The sequence below is a fragment of the Echinops telfairi genome, unplaced genomic scaffold (genome assembly GCF_000313985.2).
Source record: "Echinops telfairi isolate 266 unplaced genomic scaffold, ASM31398v2 ScPeMD7_3533;HRSCAF=4204_1, whole genome shotgun sequence".
In the NCBI taxonomy this organism is placed as follows: domain Eukaryota; kingdom Metazoa; phylum Chordata; class Mammalia; order Afrosoricida; family Tenrecidae; genus Echinops; species Echinops telfairi.
Genome location: NW_022107432.1, coordinates 21,772,715 through 21,788,047, shown reverse-complemented (window position 1 = coordinate 21,788,047; position 15,333 = coordinate 21,772,715). Strand labels below are relative to the sequence as shown.

Genomic DNA, 15,333 nt, shown 5'->3' with positions numbered 1-15,333 from the left:
CTATCTGTTCCAGTGTACATCCTCTGGTCTAGCCAGATTTGTAAGGTAGAATTGGAATCATGATAGGGGGGGGGGGGGAGGGAAGGATGCCTGGCTTACCTGGTGGACTTTTCCTCACATGGCAACTATCCCTATAGGTGAGAGTAAAGAGCAGGTGGCAAATTCTGCTTTTGTGGAGCGTGTGCGCAAGCGGGGCTTTGAGGTGGTCTACATGACGGAGCCGATCGACGAGTACTGCGTGCAACAGCTCAAGGAGTTTGATGGGAAGAGTTTGGTCTCTGTGACCAAAGAGGGGCTGGAGCTTCCAGAAGATGAAGAAGAGAAGAAGAAAATGGAGGAAAGCAAGGCCAAGTTTGAAAATCTGTGCAAGCTCATGAAAGAAATTTTGGATAAGAAGGTTGAGAAGGTAAGTTAATTACTCTTGTGGAGACGCTTACCTTAGAATCTTCTGAATTAGGGGAGAATCTCTTTTGTTTTAAAACACTGATTCAAAAGCTCTTCTCCCTCCCACTCCCAATCGATCAGGTTGCTAAGTTTTTGTTGTGTGACCCATGTCCGCAGGTGACAATCTCCAATAGACTCGTGTCTTCGCCCTGCTGCATTGTGACTAGCACATACGGCTGGACGGCCAACATGGAGCGGATCATGAAAGCCCAGGCTCTTCGGGACAACTCCACAATGGGTTACATGATGGCCAAAAAGCACCTGGAGATCAACCCGGACCACCCCATTGTGGAGACGCTGCGGCAGAAGGCTGAGGCTGACAAGAATGACAAAGCCGTCAAGGACCTGGTGGTGCTGCTGTTTGAAACAGCACTGCTCTCCTCTGGCTTCTCCCTTGAGGACCCTCAGACCCACTCCAACCGCATCTACCGCATGATCAAGCTTGGCTTAGGTGAGTCGCTTGGTACCCTGGTGTGGCCAGTTTGGGGGACTAGGTAAGGTGTTATTTGTTCAGAGTTCACTCTGTGCACTGTCTTCACCTGTAGGCATTGATGAAGATGAGGTGACGGCCGAGGAGCCCAGCACTGCTGTTCCTGATGAGATTCCCCCCCTCGAGGGTGACGAAGACGTATCTCGCATGGAAGAAGTAGATTAGGCCATTCTGCTCTGAAACCTTGTGCCCTCTGTATAGTGTCCCCATGACATGAGTGACCCTAGCCCACCTGGGCTCTGCAACTGCTGTTAACTAGTGGTCCCTCCCCCCTCCTGTTCTTGTGTGTAAAGCAGGATCTAAGGCCCTCACGCCCTGTTGTCCCCTCCTTTATTTGGGAATGGGGTTAATGTTGTGTATCCGTGAGGTTTTTTTGTTTATTTTGTTCTATTAAAGTGTGCAAAATAAAGAAGATGCCATTTTATACAGTTCTCCCTTGTGAGTGTGGTTGGTGCTGCATCTCACAGCCCGACTTTCCTGTTGCATCTGAGCCCTCTTGTAGCACAAGGTGAATTAAGTGGGGCTAATAAAAGTAGGGGGTGGGGGGCAAAAGTACCCAGCATAACATTTATGAAGGAGTTCCTAGAACACAATACATACAAGGGGCAAGTATCTCAGAAGCCCTGTAGGGCAATTGCTCTAGAGTTCCTCTGAACCAGAAGTTAATGGGAAGAGAGCTTGGGGGAACTTCGCCCTGTTTATGTAGTGCAGAAATTTCCAGTAACCGCTTCTTCAGCCCTGTGGAATATAATGAAGCAGGACTATGTGCTGCCTCTTTTTAGCCTCTGACCTTGTGACAACACCAGGGTTCCTTTGACCCCAAACACACTTGATCCAGAACACAGGACCAACCCCCTTGCAGTAATTTAATAAAATAAAATTATAAGCAAAAACATTTTACAAAGTACCAAAAATCTGCGATTGGCTCCTGGGAGGACCTGGTGGTGCCAAGTGGGGCTTCCCACACACCCACTTAAGCAGTGCAGTCTTCCTCCTGGGGCAGCAGCATTGGCATCCACAACACTTGTGCTTCTCACCCAGGTAAATGCAGGTGGCTGGGAGCTTGAGCAGCCCAATGTTCCAAGGTAGGGGACAAGTACAGGTGGTGCCATGGCAGAGCCAAGTAAGGTGAGGGATGAGTGAGCCTCTGGTTTCCTCACCTGCAGGTAGGTCATTTCTCCTGGGGGTCTATGGAGTCCCTGCCTACCACAGGATGGGTGACTTAAGGCAAAGGGAGGGCTGCCTCCTGAGCACTCCATCCCCAGTTGCACCAGGCTGGTTTGTGATACTGAGAAACCTGCATTCTAGCCCCAGAGCCAGCTGCCACTGAAGTGACAAGATGGGTGAGGGTCCTGTATCCCTGGACCCACTCTGGTCCCTCCATCCCTCAAACCTTCTGCACAGTGGACTCCACTGGCACAGCCTTCTTGCCCCGCTGCTTTAGGCGGCCCCGGGCATAGACACGCAGAAGGAGGGCAGCGAAGACCACAGCTACCCCCAGCCCCCCCACCACAGTTACAGTGTGGCCGTACAGGAGGCAGGAGAGGAGGATGGCAAAGGCCTGGCGGAGGGTCATGATGATGGTGAAGACTGCGGCCCCGAACTGCCCAATGGTGTAGAAGATGAAGAGCTGGCCACACGCTGAGCAGACGGACAGCAGCAGGGCATGGGCTGCAAACTCACTGTGGCGCCCCATGAATCGGGTCCCCTCCAGCAAGGCCCCCTGCTCCAGCAGTGAGCCCACTGTGAAGAGGCAGGAGAAGAAGTTGACCCCAAACATCATCTGGACCGATGACATTTTGTAGGCAAACAAGGCATCTTGCCAGTTTGAGGTGAAGCTGTCAAAAGCAATGTAGCCTGTGAGCAGAATGAGGCCTGAGAGCGTAGTGGCTGGGGAGCTGCGGGGCTCCGGCCCACTGGACAGCAGGAACATGCTGACCCCGACGGAGATGAGGCCAGCTGTGAAGTATTCCCAGTGCTCATAGCTGCGCCGGGACACTAGCTTCCCCATCAGCATGACAGGGATCACCTTGGAGGCCTTAGCTAGCACCTGGGTGGGGAAGCTGACAAACTTGAGAGCTTCATACTGGCACCAGCTGCTAAGCACATTGGTCAAGCTGGCAAAGGAATACTGGTACATGGGCGCCCCGTGCCGGGGCTGCTTGCAAAGCGCACAGTAGAGGCCCGCCACCATCAGTGCCAGCACGCGGTTCATCAGCACCAGAAACTGCGAGTCTGTGAAGCGCTCCCCCGGTGTGGTGGCTGTGGCCCCGTAGCTGCGGGTCATCACTCTTTCCTGCAGCACACCCCAAGTCAGATAGGACACCTGCCGGGGACAGGGGAGAAACCAGCAGATCCAGTGAGCATGAAAAGAAAGAGGATCTCAACTTTTAGCATCTTCATAGGAGGCGAAGGAAAAGCACAGCACACAGTCATTCCTCTGTAGTAACGAGAAGGCCTGCAAGGCGGAGGCCAGCTGACCACGTTCTGTGTCCCCACAGTATGGGTCTGATGGAGCAGCCTCCATCCAAAGCATTTCCTTACTCTTCACCAGTTCCGGGAGGGCAGGCTTAGCTTGCCATGATACACAACAGAGGACTCTGTCCCAGAGTGTTTGCCATCAGCCTCTTAGCACCCCTCCGAAGAAGGGCTAAGTGGCCCCTTCCTACCCCACCAAAGTGCTTGTCATTAGGGCTACATGTATGACATGAGACACATCGGTGTGGGGGAAATGTAATAACGGAACAGTAGAAAGAAAAGAGAAGGCCCAGTCCCAGAGTTGGAGGGATGAGGAGCAGGGGAAAGTCAGGGTTTCTTCCAAGACGATGGTGGTGTGGGTGGTAGGGTGGGACCCCCCACCCCAACCAGCAAACCCAATATGGTAGGGCTGGTGTGGGGTTCCAGCCCAGGAGGAGATGCAGAGCCCACCTACCTGGAGACCCGCGGCACAGAAGAGCAACTTCAGGGCCTGCCAAGTGGGGGTGGTCTCTGCAGACTCTGTCCGGGGAGCCAGCCCGGGCTCGTCGGGGGCCTTGGGCTCATTGCCAAACACACAGGCTTTCACCAGGGGGAAGCAGAGGCCCCTACCTGGGGAAGGCAAACCAAGTCACGCCCCCAATCTTTCTCACCACAAGCATCCTCCCCAGAGCAACCACCCTGCCCCGCTGGCCTCCCCGACTGCCCAGCATTGAGCTGAGTCCGTTACCCGCCCTTTCCCCACACACCTGTCTCCAGGTAGTTCCTGCGTCTTAAGTACTGCACCAGGAGGTAGCCGGGGACCATGAAGCTGGCATAGCCAGCAGCATTCACCAAAAAGCGGAAGAACCAGAGCTGGGTCCATGGCTCGGGTGGAGCTTCAGGCGCCTCCCCGCCGGCCCCTCGGAAGGGGAGCGTGGCCAGCACCACCACTGCCCACCACCTGCAGGGGAGGCGGACACGAGGCTTATAATGTCGCTCCTCAAGGGGCCACACTGGAGGCGGGCCCGAGTCTCCTCCCCGCCGCCTTCCGCGGCAGCCCAGCCGGACAAAGAGCCTCTCTCTCCGGGGGCAGGGAGGGGGACCGCCGTGGGCCAAGCAGGGCCCCCTCCGCCCCAGGGGCGTGCCCGCCCCCGCCCCGCAGGCCAAACAGGTCCCCTCTGTTCCCTCCAGAGCCCGCCAGCTGTTCAGGCCGCTGATCAGGCTGGCAGCGGCGACCCCCGCGCCTCCCACGTCCCCGGAGTGCGAATGCTCCCCTGCCCCTGACACGACGTGCCCACCTCCCCCGCTCCCCGCAGACGGGGCGCGTGAAACCACCGGCTCCGGGAGGCGCTAAGTGGGCCCACCGCCCCGCAGCGCAGACCCCACCCGGCCCCTGAGCCCAGGGGTGACAGTCACGTGCCCCGGGGGGCCCGATCACGTGGGCGCCATCGCTCCCCTAGCCGCCCACCTGGTGTCCATGGTCCTGCCGCGTGGGGCGGAGGGGGACCGGGGAAGGCAGTCCCCGGGCCGCGCGCTCCCTCCGCCGCCTCCCGGAGCAGCCAGCGAGCGAGCGGCCAGCGGAAGTGGCGCGCTCTTCCCGCCTCCATTCCCGGGGCCGCCCCTCCGCCGCCCACAGCGCCCCCGCGCGGCCCGGAGGGAGACGCCGCCAGGTTCCGGGAGCGCGGGGAGGAGTCTCCCTACTCAGGATCGCCTTTAGGCTTAGTCATCCTGGTGGTCGCGATCACAGGCAGGGATTCTGCAGTTGCAAGAAGCCTTTCTTGTGTAGCCCACTTTCTCACACGATGGAGATGCCCTCTCCCCTTTTGTCTGGGTCAGCAACTTTGTCCCCGACTCCCCATGACCTTCAAGGTTCTACATGACTTGGCCCCTGGCCTCCTCACCCACTCACCTACCCTCTGCAGAGCCCACGGGCGGCTCTCAGTTCCCCTAAGTCACCAGAGCCTCACTGAACACTCTCCCCTCATCCCGTACTTAGGCTTCAATCAGAGTGGAAATGAGGAGTTTCCTGACCCTCAACATATGGCCTTTCTCAGCACTGACCACAACTTGAAATTACTTAAAAGACTTATGACTGGCTCACTCATCAGACTGGACGCTCTGAGTGACGGACACCTTGTTGAGCTCCCCGCCCCAGCACAGGGAGGCCTGACCAACTACAGTCTGGCACAGGGGTGGAAGGTGGGTAAAAATATCTTTTAAGATGCCACAGCCCTCTTGTTGCCCATCGTCCCTCGGCTGGCCTTCCTGTCCAGGTGCCTCCATGTTTTGTCAGCCTCCAGGGCGGTGGGAAGGCCAGGCCTTCAGAGCCTGTGTCTCCCCAGGTCCCGTGCATCCCCATAGAAAGGACAGGTGTCAGGGCTGGAGACAGAGGCCCTCAGCTGTTGCCAGCTCCCTCCCACCTCATCCACTGAGGCTCTTCCCTGCCCAGGGACCAGTCTCTCCTCTGCTTTTAAGACAAGGTCGTGAAAAAAAAGAAGAAGAAAAAAGACAAGGTCGTAGGGCAGGCCTGTCAAAAACTACACACACACACACACACACAATGAATGTGGGTAAAACAACTAAAAATTTCTGCCATTTTAGTGTCTTGTTACTGAAATGTTCCCTCCTCAAAGGCTCGTGTCAGGCAGAGCCTTTGGCATGAACTCCGTAACAGCAGTCTTTGAGAGCCCTCAACAGCAGGAAGATGGGGCCCCTGTTCACATTACAGCCTCTCCTTGAACTTGGGCGAGTCCACGTTTTCACACTTGTTGGTCAGTTCAAGCTCAACGAACATCAGTTGAAAAGGCCCCTCGGCCCCTTTCCCAGGGGACAAACAGGCTTCGCCCAGGAGCCCCCGGGGGCGGAGCGGCCTTCCAAGAATCTCCATCCATTGGGAAAGCTCTTCCTTCTAGACTGGTTCTTCTTACTTCTTGATCCCTCCGCTCAGCTCAGGGCTGTACTGGCCCCAGGCTGGGACCAGCAGTCCCCAGGGCCCCAGCATGGCACATGGTGCAGGCCCAAACTGCAGCAGCAGCAGCAGCTCCAGCTTCCAGGTGGGAACAGGAGGCGCCCTGGGCCCCAGACCCCGGCGGGGCTTCAGTCGCCACACAGCAGCGGCTTCCCCGAGATCTTCAGGTCATCAAAGGGCAGGAGAGCCAGGGGCTGAGAGAAAGAACAGGGAAAATAGTCAGGGCTCATCGGGGGAAACAACAACAAAGCAATGGACAGAATGGGGTGCTGGAGAAACTGTAACCAAAGGACACTTAAAGGATTTCAGGGACTAAGTCCTCCAATCTCCAGAAGGTTGTGGCCTGCCTGAGCTGGACACTGCCCTGAGACCTAAGGCAAGCCTTTCTTCTCTAGGATAACCCCAGACTATCAGAGCCAGGAGGGGCCTGAGACATAGCCCTGGCGGTGCTGTGGGGGTCAGCAATGGATGGCCCATCTCGAGGTCAGTGGTTCAAGCCTACCAGCTGCTCTGTGAGAGAAAGATGAGGCCGTCTGTCTCTGTAAAGATGTACAGTTGTGGAAACCCTTTCCAGGGTCCCTGGGAGTTGGACAGGAGGGACCAGAGAGGTAGTCCAGCCCAAATGTCTGGTATTTCGGGGGGACAAGGATGGGAGGGTGTTCACAAAACATTTCAACTTTTTTTTTTTTTTTAATGGGAAAGACTTTACAGAAAGCCTGGGGTTCACCCCTTTTCAAAAATTGTAAGACTGGTAACATGGGTGTGCTTCCACTCTGCAACCACCTGCTGAGCTGAGGCTGCCTGGCGGGGGCTCTCGGCGTTCCCACTTGTCTCTGATGTCTTAGGTTCTCTGGCTCCCTGGAGCTGCAGGGGCCCTGGTCCAGTTTACCCACGGTCCCAACAGTTGGGTAGTGGCAGAGTCCAAGATTAGACTCGGGAGACCCCAACTTCCAGTCTGGCCCTTCCGGTGGCCCCAGTGCAGCCCCCTGCTCTGTGTGCCTCTTACATCCTCAGCCAGGTCCTGAGGCGTCTCGTCCTCGACATTCCGCAGCAGGGAGTCGGCTCCTGCCTCACACAGCGTGGATGAGATGCTGCTGAGGCCCCGGCCTGCTGCGAGGTGCAGGGGGGTGCACCCATTGAGCATGCGGGCGTCCACTCGGGCCCCGGCCCGGAGCAGGAACTGCACCAGGCTCCGCTCCTGGGTTTCCACCGCCAGGTGCAGCGCCGTCTTCCCACTGGTGCCCTCCTGGAAGGGGACGCAGACATCAGCCAAAGTCCCCCAGAGGCCAGGTGCTCTGGGCCTGAGCCAGGGACGAGGAGGTGAGCACCACTATTTCTGACTGCTGAGGGGGGGCGGCGCCCTGGGGCTGGCCAAGGGGCAGGAGATGAGCCCCCTGGGGCAGGCAGCACCCTGACTAGCTGCCTCACCTGAGCATCAATGTCAGCTCCATTCCGAAGCAGCAGCTCCATCAGCGGCCGGCTCCTCTGTAGGGTGGCAATGTGAAGACAGGCCAGACCTGGAAGGCAGCCGGCCCAATGGTGAGGGTGCACGCAGGCGGTGGCTACCCTACTTACATCTGCCAACTCTCTCCCTCCCTCCCTTTTCTCCTGGGACCTCCTGTAGCCCCCAGGGACCCGCTGCCCACTCAATGCCTCTGATCACAGGGCTGGTAAAAGGCAAACCCAAAAACCCCCTCAAAAGTCTGAGGGGGAAGGAACTCAAAGTTTCCACCTTTTCAGAGTCATGTTATTGAAACTTTCACGGTTCAAGGGTCAGGTTGCTGAGACCCCTCCCCTTGCCCTCCCCCCACCCCCGCCTGCCCCCGCCACCAGACTCCTAGACACACAGAGTGCTCCGGCAGGGACCTCAAGTCCACCTCCCTCTGGGACCCCCACCACAACACACAGGTGCCCACCTCCGTGCCCGGCTGCACCTCCTCCTGTGCACTCCCTTGGCCCAGCCCCGACCCTGCTCAGCAGAGGATCACATGCACAGCTCCCGTCTCCCACGCCATCTGTGTTCAGTGGTCCCTGCTCCGTGGGGCCCTCCCTCCTATCTCCTGACTGTTCCTGTCAGGCCATAGAGCCCAGAACCCTTAGAGCCCAGTCTGACCCCGGCCCGAGCGGTTTCTGTGAGTCAGATGGGACCGACGGCGGTGCGTTCAGTGTGGGTCATCGGCTGCTGGCGCCCACAGAACTTACTCTCTCCTCGGTCTCGCTCTCACCATTTCCTTCACAGGTGTCAGTCCTGCCCCCTAGGTCATGTCTGGCACATAAAGAGGGGACCTCAAAAAGTTCGAGGGGGGAAAATGGACCGAAAAGATAACGGAACTCTTCAAGGAACTTGTTGAAGCCCCCTCGCAGAAAGCCCTCGGGACATCTCTGTTGACTGAATGCATGGACAGCTTCATCTAATCACTACTGTCCTGACTGTCCTGAGGGCAGAGTGCGCTCCCTGCTTTGCAGGTAGTTCCAAGCCTATTGCCATCCGGTCAGTTCTGATTCACAGGGCACAGGAGGGCTGCGACACAGACTTTCCAAGGCCGTGCATCTTTACGGAAGTAGCCAGCCTCATCTTCGTCCTAAGGAGTGGCTGGTGGGTCTGAACTAGCAACCTTGCAGTTACTAGCCTGCTGAGTAACTCGCTGCATCCCTGGAGCTCCTAGCATAGAGTAGGTGCTAGGCATATTCTAAATTAAACTCTTTCCTTTCTTCGTTCACTCACTCTTCATTCATTCGGTCGGAAGAGACACACCGAGAACTTATGTGCTTAGAATAGTCCTGTAGCACAGCAGGTTCAGTGTCAGGATGCTAACCAGGAGGTCAGCAGTTCAATCCCATTAGCTGCTCTGAGGGAGAACGAGAAGGCTGTGTGCAGAAATCTTACAGAGCCGTTCTACTCTGCTTTGTAGGGTCACTGGGTCCCTATGTGTCCATGCCAACTTGAGGGGCAACGGGTTTATGTGTAAACAGCTGGAGGCCTGTCAGTGAGCCAGTGGGGCCCCTCCCCTCCCTGTCTCCTGCCCCTCCCCAGCCCACAGGCTCCCTGGCTGCCCATACCTTGCCAGTTTTGCAGCTGGAGGTCCAGGGAGTGAGGCTGGGCTCGGCCTGGCTCCGGCCGCCCCTCTAGCAGGCATCGGGCGCAGGCCAGGTGCTGGCGCTGGCAGGCCATGTGCAGGGCTGTGTCTCCGTGCAGGTCCTGAAGCACCCGACTGGCCCCCTTCAGCACCAGAGCCTGGACTGCTCGGGGCTGATCCAGGTGCACCGCCAGGTGGAGCGCTGTCTGTGGGCACAAGGGCGGACACGTGAAGGTGGGCACAGGGATTCCCACCTGCCAACACCTTTGAGAACAGCTAGTAAAAGCCAGGTCACTCATGGAGACGCTAACTGGCCCCGCCCTCTGAAGCACCTCAAATTCTTGGGACTCTCATTGTGACAGTTGGGTGAGGGACATGGCACCCTGGCTCTTCGCCCTGCAGGAAGGTGTTTGGGCAGGGAGGCCTAACCCCTCACCTTCTGTCTGCAGAGATCTTTATGAACCCCGGGGGTCAGGCAGCTGGGAAGGGCATTAGGAGAGCAAAAATGGCAAAGTCATCCTTGAAGGCCCAATTCAGCTTTGATCTCCTGGACTCAGGCTGCCCAGATTGGCATATGCAGACACCAGGGCCCAGAGCAGCTGGTCTGCCTCTGTTGTCACCACTCCTGTGGCTACCTTGTGTCATCAGGGATCGACATGTGTCCCTTCCCCCAGGCTGGGAGCACTGTGTAGGAAGAGATGGGCTCTGGCTCATCTTTGGGTGTCTGGTTTTTGGGTGGACAGTCTGGAGAGCGTCCCATGGCTGCCGGGGTAGGTACATGGACCTGAGCGCAGTCTGCCCCCTCTACCTACCTGGTAGAGGTTGTTCTGAATGTCCAGGACCTCCTGGGGCAGCGCTGCAAGGCAGTAGAGCAGCATGGCTTGGGCCTCGTGAATCACTGCCAGGTGGACCAGCCTGCGGAGGGGCAAGGGCAAGGGCAAAGTTTGCGACCAGGGCCCAAGCCAGAGAGAGAGCTGGGGTGGGGGTGGTCCTGGGATTAGGAGGAGGAAGCACAGGAAGTGAGAGCTTGGGCCAGGAAGTGTAGGCTGGGGTAGGAGGCTAGAAGCCCAGCAGTGGGAGTGGCCAGTTCCCATCTCTGGACTTCAGGAAGGCCTGGCTGGGTGGGAATGTGTCAGGGTGCTAAAGGGCCTGCCCACATCCCACACCCTGCTATCCCCAGGGCCCCACCAAGCCAGCTGCAGCTCAAAGTCAAACTGAAAGCCGCTACAGGAGCCCACAGGGGGTTTCCAGGGCTGTGCTCCCCACCTCCCACCCCGATAGAGAGGACAGGCAGGCAGGGGTGGGGAGCAGGGGTCACCCCTCAGTGTTACACGTTCCACAGGAGCAAACCAAGTTCTCAAAAGAGGCACCAGGAGACAGTGCAGCACCCTGACAGCCCAGACCAGGCAGGTCCCGAGCCTGACCCCACAGGCACAGCACAGAGAATGTGTGTTTGCTGGGAGCCCTAAACTGGGGTGAAGGGGGCAGCCCGGAGGGGAAGTTCCCTTGTCCTGGGGTTTCCCTGCACCAGGTGGAGAAAATGACAGCCAGGCAGCCAGGTCTGGGCCTGAACAGCTGCCCTGAAACTGGAGTGAGGGGCTGGGCAAGGGGCTGCTTGGGCAGGAGGGGGCTGGCTGTGGATGCAGGCAGGCACCAGGAGAGAGTGGCAGAGCTGCTCTGGAAATCCCCTTGGCCACGGCCTGCTCTCTGGGTCACATTCCTGCAGCCACCTCCCTCTCCCGCACCCCTCCTCCCACTTCCTCTTCCCACAGCCCAGACACCTCACAGGGAGCAAAGTGGACCCCTTCTCTCTGGAGAGCCCTTGGGCAGTTCTATCCCAGTCCCTGCATGCTGCTCCCCCCGCTCCCCCCCCACCGAAATCAGGACCAGGATACCTGACTCTTAAAGAGATGGTGAAGGTGGGGCTAAAGACTCTGAAGGAGACCAGGGACCAGAAGTTCCCACTTCTTGGGTCAATGGTCAGCTGTAGGTACACTCCATGGAGCCTCCAAAATCTTGGGCTTCTGGGCCAGAGGACTGAGGACCCAGGCACAGAGTGCAAAAAAGCCTGGGTCACCTCTCTGCTACCACCCCCCACCCCACCATCCTTGTGCAGAATCAGGACCTTGCACCTCCCAGATGCACGGCAGGGCAGGCACCCCACCCAGGTTCTTCCATGCCCATCCTTCATTCTAGTCACCCTGATTCCCTGCATCTCTCATCCAAAACGCCCCCCGCCCCCCTCTCCTGTCAGCGTATGTTTCTACGTCCTCAGCAGGCCAGCCCCTCCCACACCCCAGCATCTAGTCTCAATGCTCCCCTGGGGCCTGTCGGGACCAAGCTCCACCTGAGACTGGAGCTGGGGAGGGGTGGGAAGAGTGCGGGGAAGGGGTCAGGAAGGGCAGTGAGCGGGCCTGGGGAGCTCAGGAGGGGGAGTGTGTAGGAGGCTGATTCCAGCCCTCACTTCCCCTTTCTCTGCAGAGGAGGAAGTAAGCTGGGGCAGGCGGTTGCCTGTCTGCTGGGCCAGGGTGTCCCCCGCTGGCTCACCTAGCCTTCCTCAGGGCCAGCCCCAGGTGTACTCCTCCTACCCCCACCATCCCAGCCCCCACTGGCTACCCGGTTTCCTCCAGATGGGGCAATCTGAGGGCAGGAGCTGGGAATCCCAGTTGTTGATAAAACAAGGATGACCCCTCCCCTCCGAGGGGAAACCTAACAGGTCAGGGGAATTTTCTCTTCCTGAGGGTGGGTGATTGGGACGTTTCCAAGACGCTGGCTGGGACTACCGGCGTCTGGGGAAGGGCCCTCCCTGCCCCTGCCAGCTCTGCCCACCTCCATGCGGGAGGACAGGGAGGTGATGCCAAGTCTGGCCTGGCTGGAGCTCAAGAGTTGGCTGAAAACTTGGCGTTAAGTTTGGAGTTTCGAAGGGAGTGGGGGCTGTCCCTTCCCGGGCGGGCGCCTGGGAGGGCTCTTGGAGCCGAGAAGCCGTCTCGAGGTGGCTCCTGGGGAGACTGAGGGTTAGGGTCGGAAGCAAGGCGTTCTGCCGCGGCCTCGACCCCAAACTCACGTGTCACCTTCCTCGGAGATGTAAGTGAGCGCTTCCAGCTGCTGAGCGTTCAGACTCCCCGGGGGGACGAGCGGCGAGCAGGGGGCAGGGTCTTCGGCCTCGAGGCCCCCCAGGAGGGGCAGGGGCCCCGTGATCGAGGAGGAGCCGTAGGTGGAGTCGGCCCGCTCCCCATCCGCGTCTTCCTTCTCCTCCGGCCCCTCGGCGCCTCCCCGGGGTGGGGTCCAGGGCTGGGGGCCGCCGCCATCCGAGGGCCTGGGGGCGAGGGCCGCGGGCTCGGGCAGGGAGCGCAGGGAGCGCAGAGACTCGATCCCCGAGTCGTACCGGCTCTCGTCCGCCTCGTCCGGCCCTTTCCGCGCCTCCGACATGCCCGCGGCGCCCGCCCGCGGGGGCCGGGGTTCGAGCCGGCTCCGGCTCCGGCTCCGGGCTCCGCGGTGCTGCCTTTCCGGGTGCGGGGCCGCCTCGGCCAAGCCGGCGCCGGGCCCAGCCTTCTTTCCGGGCCGCGGGGTCCGAAGGGGATCGGCCAGACGCGAGGACAAGGGTCGGAGCCGGGCTGGGTCCACCGCAGCGGATTGATACTTAGGGTAGCAGCGCAGCCCAGTCCGGTCCTCTCGCCCCGCCCCTAAGGGGACACTCCGGACGAGGCCCCGCCCCCGCCCCGCCCCCCGCGGCGCTTCCGGAAAGAGGTCCCGCCCCCTCGGAATCCCCCTCGCCCCTCCCTCTGCGTTGGCCTGGAGTCCGGGTTTGCCCGCTCTGACTCACGCCTTAGTCCAGTCACCCGTCCGTCCCTCCATCCATCTGTCCATCCATTCCCTCATTCATTCATTCATTTACTCTTCCCCTTTCCTTGTTAGTTTCATTCATTCATTCCCTGTTGGCTTTAAAATAAATAGTGCTCGTCTGCCAGAGTTGGCCATCTCGCGGGGAGAACAGGTGCGTTGTGGGGAGGGGGATCCTGGCTTCCTACACGCCCGTCCCCCACTCTCACGATCGCCCTCCCTCTCTCGATGGTTCCCTCAAGGTGCCCAGGAGTGGCGGGGTGGAGAAAGGAGATACCGACTCTCTTTAAGGCGGGTCTTGGAGAGAGAACATAGAACCGGCCAGCTGTTATCACTGCTGCTACGGGAAGGACAGGCGTTCAGAAAGTGGGTCTCTACGGCAGGCTGCTGTCGAAAAGGCTGGGCTGCCATGGACTTGCTTGGTCCTCGCAGGACCGAAACACTGACGTCCGGTGGCTGCGGCATCAGGTTACCCCTAGTGGTCAGGGAAATTTAGTTCCTCATGATGGGACCGCCAAGGGGGAGGCCCCAGACAGGATGAGCCACACTCGGCTGAGAGCACTCAGGAAGACCCAGCCCCCGCCCACCTTTCTTCCTCCCTGTCCCCCGCTTGCCTTGGGGCTCCGGGAGGCCTTAGAAGAACCCTGCTCACGTGGTACCAGGTCTAAGTACCCCAAGGTAGACCCCCTTCCTTGTTCCTCCTTCTCCCCCAAGTGCCAGGGGCCTAGGGTCCAGCAGTGTCCTTAGGGGATCACTCTCAAGGGAACATCTACCTTTTCCACCTCTGATCTGGTGGGGGACCACCCACTGGGGAGGGTATGAACAACTGCACCACGTACATTTCTCCACCGCTCTCGGCCACCCACGTGACCTCAGTTACGGATCCGTCCGCCCATCCAAGTGACCAACCTATCTGGAGCTTCTAAGCCTGACGTTATTCTCTCTGCTAGAGGCAGGAAGGAGTAGCAGAAATCACAGTGAGGGCAGCCACCGCCGTCGTCACCTTCCAGCCTCTAGTGTGTTTTGCTGTGATATTTTAAAGAGCAACAACATGCAATATAATCTTTAAAAACCCAAAGAGCAACAACATGCAATATAATTTAAAAAGAAAAAAACCAAAAAACTCCATCCCAACACAGATGGAAATAAGGCACAGAGTGGAGTCCCCTACCCTGTGTGTGAGGTAGGGAGAGAAGGCTACCCTCCAACTGGGAGGAGGGCCAAGACCAGAGAAGGGTGGGAGAAGTGTGGGGAGAGGGTTGCAGGAAGGAGATAAAGGAGAGAGAGGATGTGCTGATCGCTAAAGAGGAGCCACAGTTTCCCATCATTCATTATGCGGTGCGGGGAGAAGCCCAAGGAAATGCCAGCATCCTTGCCCTTGGGGATTTCCCCTTCCCTTGTGCAATTTCAGATGGTCTCAGTGCCCTCTCTTGACATGTATCTTCTCCTGTCCTCAAAAATTAGACTCCCTAGATTCAAACTCTGGCACTATCACCCCCATTTTACAGTTGGGAAGCAGACGTTCAGAAAGGTGAGAAAAATTCAGAGTAGAGTTCTCTTGTCCCTAGTCCAATGTTGCAACATTTTTTTTTCAATGAAATTTTTCATCAAAACTGAAAGTGCACAAGGGAGTGGGCATCTGAACTTCCATAAAACCGGAAGTCAAATCCACTGCCAATGAGTGGATTCTGGTTCATAGCAACCCTATGGAACAGCAGTACGGCTTTAAGGCTTTTGAGACTGTAAATTTTTATAGAAGCCGGCAGCCTCCGCTTTTACCCACAGAGTGGCTGGTGGGCTTGAACCACTGATCTTTGGGTTAAAAAGCCCAACACTTAACCCATGGTGCCATCAAGGACAAATAAAGACATGTACAGTGACCATCCTTTTATTTACCCAGAGGCTATATATTTTTTCCCCAGAGGCTATATTTGAGGAAAAAAATCAACCTTAACCCAGCCAGATCTCTGGCCCTTCGCTATAGACAGGTATCAAGCCCCTGAGCAAGGGCAAACTCTGGGCCAAGCTACTAACCTAGATATTAGTACTTCAAACAT

General features: G+C 58.1%; 3 protein-coding genes across 3 annotated transcripts in view; 1 reads left to right on the top strand and 2 right to left on the bottom strand.

Moving 5' to 3' along the window:
* HSP90AB1 (heat shock protein 90 alpha family class B member 1) overlaps positions 1–1,365 on the top strand; it is a 4,638-nt gene extending 3,273 nt beyond the window's left edge. The window contains exons 9-11 of the mRNA XM_004710796.2: positions 138–406; positions 562–895; positions 990–1,365. Of these exons, the coding sequence (XP_004710853.1) occupies positions 138–406; positions 562–895; positions 990–1,099 (713 nt within the window). The 3' untranslated portion in view covers positions 1,100–1,365. The remainder of the gene's footprint in view (positions 1–137; positions 407–561; positions 896–989) is intronic.
* A 411-nt stretch (positions 1,366–1,776) lies between these two features.
* Positions 1,777–4,937, bottom strand: SLC35B2 (solute carrier family 35 member B2). Its single transcript, XM_004710799.2, has 4 exons — positions 4,860–4,937; positions 4,159–4,352; positions 3,867–4,021; positions 1,777–3,260 (listed from the first exon to the last, which is right to left on the bottom strand). Exons 1-4 carry the CDS (start codon positions 4,868–4,870, stop codon positions 2,322–2,324), a joined length of 1,299 nt encoding a protein of 432 aa, XP_004710856.1. The 5' UTR covers positions 4,871–4,937; the 3' UTR covers positions 1,777–2,321.
* Positions 4,938–5,971: 1,034 nt separating this feature from the next.
* NFKBIE (NFKB inhibitor epsilon) lies at positions 5,972–12,923 on the bottom strand. Its single transcript, XM_004710874.2, has 6 exons — positions 12,501–12,923; positions 10,249–10,351; positions 9,420–9,642; positions 7,788–7,876; positions 7,366–7,605; positions 5,972–6,553 (listed from the first exon to the last, which is right to left on the bottom strand). Exons 1-6 carry the CDS (start codon positions 12,863–12,865, stop codon positions 6,488–6,490), a joined length of 1,086 nt encoding a protein of 361 aa, XP_004710931.1. The 5' UTR covers positions 12,866–12,923; the 3' UTR covers positions 5,972–6,487.
* Between the last annotated feature and the right edge of the window lie 2,410 nt (positions 12,924–15,333).

Coding starts and splice junctions, on each gene's coding strand:
- SLC35B2 (XM_004710799.2), bottom strand. Junction 4,022..4,158: donor CAGGAACTACCTGGAGACAG/GTGTGTGGGGAA, acceptor TGCCTTCCCCAG/GTAGGGGCCTCTGCTTCCCC. Junction 3,261..3,866: donor TCTGTGCCGCGGGTCTCCAG/GTAGGTGGGCTC, acceptor TGTCCCCGGCAG/GTGTCCTATCTGACTTGGGG.
- NFKBIE (XM_004710874.2), bottom strand. CDS start 12,865: ATGTCGGAGGCGCGGAAAGGGCCGGACGAGGCGGACGAGAGCCGGTAC. Junction 9,643..10,248: donor TTCAGAACAACCTCTACCAG/GTAGGTAGAGGG, acceptor TTGTGCCCACAG/ACAGCGCTCCACCTGGCGGT. Junction 7,606..7,787: donor GAGCTGACATTGATGCTCAG/GTGAGGCAGCTA, acceptor GTCCCCTTCCAG/GAGGGCACCAGTGGGAAGAC.